The sequence below is a fragment of the Phalaenopsis equestris genome, unplaced genomic scaffold (genome assembly GCF_001263595.1).
Source record: "Phalaenopsis equestris unplaced genomic scaffold, ASM126359v1 Scaffold000002, whole genome shotgun sequence".
NCBI lineage: Eukaryota > Viridiplantae > Streptophyta > Magnoliopsida > Asparagales > Orchidaceae > Phalaenopsis > Phalaenopsis equestris.
The window spans coordinates 34,788,067-34,791,448 of record NW_018164444.1 but is presented as its reverse complement, the minus strand read 5'-3'; the positions used below and the strand labels follow the sequence as shown (position 1 = coordinate 34,791,448).

General features: G+C 35.8%; 1 protein-coding gene across 1 annotated transcript in view; it reads left to right on the top strand.

Moving 5' to 3' along the window:
* Positions 1–1,512: 1,512 nt before the first annotated feature.
* LOC110017914 (WAT1-related protein At5g64700-like) overlaps positions 1,513–3,382 on the top strand; it is a 9,847-nt gene continuing 7,977 nt past the window's right edge. The window contains exons 1-6 of the mRNA XM_020715076.1: positions 1,513–1,521; positions 1,596–1,726; positions 1,815–1,995; positions 2,159–2,518; positions 2,748–2,906; positions 3,165–3,316. Of these exons, the coding sequence (XP_020570735.1) occupies positions 1,513–1,521; positions 1,596–1,726; positions 1,815–1,995; positions 2,159–2,518; positions 2,748–2,906; positions 3,165–3,316 (992 nt within the window). The remainder of the gene's footprint in view (positions 1,522–1,595; positions 1,727–1,814; positions 1,996–2,158; positions 2,519–2,747; positions 2,907–3,164; positions 3,317–3,382) is intronic.

Sequence of the window (3,382 nt, the reverse complement as noted above, 5' to 3'; positions counted from 1 at the left end):
CATTCCAGCATATTACGTGAAGAGAAAATAAAACCACTTAAATATAACCACCTACAAGTTGCACTTTTTATCAAATGTAACTTCCTTTCAAACCACTTAAATATAACCACCTACAAGTTGCACTTTTTATCAAATGTAACTTCCTTTCAAACCACTTAAATATAACCACCTACAAGTTGCACTTTTTATCAAATGTAACTTCCTTTCCTTCTTTAATGGTGGCGGGACCCACCTTCCTTAGGCACAAGCAAATAGGCGGGAGTAGTTACAGAAATGACAAAAAAACATATATATTTATTATATTATAACTGGGCTCCACACTCAACACAATGATACCAAAATTGGTCTAATCCGAGTCAAATCAAGCTCAGATCAAGCCATTAAACTACTTTTAGAAGCTTTTTCGAACATATTTGGGAAGTCAAACGAATATCAAATCTGGTAAGTTTATAGTCCAATCGAGCGTCTCGACAAGACTAATCAAATGAACCCAAAATCGCTTAATTTTGACATTGCAAAGGCACTCGAATATTCATCAAATACCATCTAATTAAGGGAATCTCATCGGACCGTCTGATTAAACTGGTTTATATTCCTTCATTAATTGCAACCGAGACTATAAATAAAGTCATATTCCTCTCTTGAAAGAGAGAGGAAAGCTTGAAGCCTACAGAGAGCTTGAAATTTGGAGAAAGAGCAGAAGTCCAGCATCACTCCTGCAACCGTCGATTGCCACCAACCACCATCGAAGATCACTCACTGACAATCGTCATCACCATCGACCGCCCCTCATTCCTTGGGATAAGATTCTTCGCGCATCAATATTGTAGATCGAAAGATTGTGTATCTTTTTCCGCCTGTGTGACAAATGATTATATGTCTAACATTCAGTTTGCAGTGGATTTTTTTCAACTGAGCTAAGCTCCATAATTTTTTCTCTTTTTGGATTTTTCACGTAAGAACTTCTGGTGTTTCTACTAGCTATTTTTTTTTTTTTATCTGAGTGTATGCTGAATATTTGTACAACGCTAAGAAGATAGTCTATTACTCTAACAACACCAATCTTCAATCACACATCAGGCATAAAAACAAGTTGGAACACACGTATTTCAATCCACATTTACTAATATATCACATTAACATGCAGACAAATTTACATGAAAAGAGGTTAAGAGCTATGGACCAACAGCAGTAGATATTGACTCATTTTAATTTAATCCATTGAAGCATGCACAATTATATAAGGAACATATACTGTCAGCAAGCATCCAGAATTCATAAAAGTTAACTCTCCACCATCATCCTCACTGCAAACCACTGAAATCTGGCAGAATATGGAGGAGGAATCAAACTCCAACAATTTAATCAAATTATTTTAACAATCAATAACATACTAAGCGCAGAAGACTAATATTATCCATTAAAAACTAACGAAAAGACAAAATAATAAAAGTAAAGAAAAATTACTGCTGTGCAGGTTTCCAATATATAAATACTTCCTTAACAGTGACGATGAAGGGGGTGAGTCCACTTAGTTTGAAGAGATGAGCTTTCTCAAGACTTACTTTCCATGCTTCTGCATGATTCTGTGTCAGTTAGGTTATGGTGTCTTGAACATTCTTATGAAGATTGCCATGCAGCAGGGTCTCAGCCACCATGTCTTGGTAGCATACCGCCATCTCCTTGCCACGGTCATCTCCGCTCCAGTTGCTTATGTTCTTGAGAGGTCTTCGAGCTTTACTTATTCCATCATTACTAATTAAAATATATAGATTGTTCCAAACTTATTTTAATGATTTCTGTATGTGATGCAGAAAACAAAGGCCTCCACTTTCGCTGTTGATTCTTGTAAAGATATTCTTGCTTGCGCTGGTTGGGATTACAATACAACAAAATATTTTCTTTGCTGGACTTGGATACACTTCTCCAACGGTGGCTGGTGCCTTGAGCAGTGCGATTCCAGCTTTCACATTCATCCTGGCTGTGCTAATGAGGGTAGGGAAGAATCAGTCATAGTTCAGGTTTTTTTTTTTCATACAGAAGCATAAGAGTGTCATAAATTTTCATGCCTTACCATTAAGTATGAGGTTCGGTGAATAACAGACGTAAACTATGTTTTTAACTAATTCTGACTTACAATGAGTGGATTAAAATGTAAAATGGACGGTTACTTTTATGTTTTTTTCCTTGCAGAATGGAGAAAGTGAGAATTAGAACTGCGAAGGGGAGGACTAAAATCTTGGGTACATTAGTCTGTGTAAGTGGAGCTTTGGTATTCACCTTTTGGAAAGGTCATCTATTAAAGGGATTTGTTAAGAGGCCCTTGATAGTAATCCACGGAAGCCATTTCCGCAATGGTAAGGAGGCTGTTAATGAGGATTGGGTCAAAGGTTCACTCGTAATCCTCACCGGCCAGATTATCTTTTGTACATGGATTGTTTTTCAGGTAAAAAATCAAATAATTTGCTCACCTAACTATTTTTGCAGCTTCATGAGATCTTATGCTTCCTCTACTTTCTGATTCGGTTTCTTCAGGCCATTAAAGAACAGAAACAAGTGCAAGAGAACAAGTGCAAGAGAAAGGATATGAAAAAAAAAAAAAATTAAAGCGCTTAAACTAAGTGATTTTTGCTTCAAAATTAAGCCACAATGTTGCAAATAAAATATGAAAAATAAAAGAATAAAAAAAAGACAACTGACTCGCATGATATTAACTTCAGAGATTTGTATATGGTCAAATATTGCAGGGGGTAGTTTTCGAGGCATACCCGGCAAGATTATCACTGAATGCTTTGATGTGCTGCTTTGCATTCTTGCAATCTTTAGTGGAGGCTCTCATATTTGAAAGAAACAAATCTTGTTGGCAATTGGGTTGGAATATGCAACTCGCTGCTGTTATCTACTCCGTAAGACTTATAATAGACTATTGTTTTTGTGATGAGCTTATTTAGTCTATTAATGCATGCCATAAAGTATTTAATTTTGCATGACAGATGGTCACACATTTCGTTTTTGTTTGTTGAATTCCAGCCCCTGAATTCGCAATTCACGTGAATTAGATTATTGTTTTGATGATTAAAAACAAAGACATGAATCACAAGTATGATGTTTTGTACACTGTCTTAATTTGAAGTAAAATATTTTGTAAATTTGCTTCTTTGCAGGGGGTTGTGATATCATTCCTAGCTTATAATCTACAAGTATATTGCACAAGTGAGAAGGGACCTTTCTTTACGGCCATTTTCTATCCTCTAATGCTTGTCATCGCGGGCATCCTTTCCGCAATACTTTATGCTGAAAGACTACACTTGGGAAGGTAGGCTTGTAAAATAGTTGGATATAGTTAGATATATATATATATATATATATATATATATATATA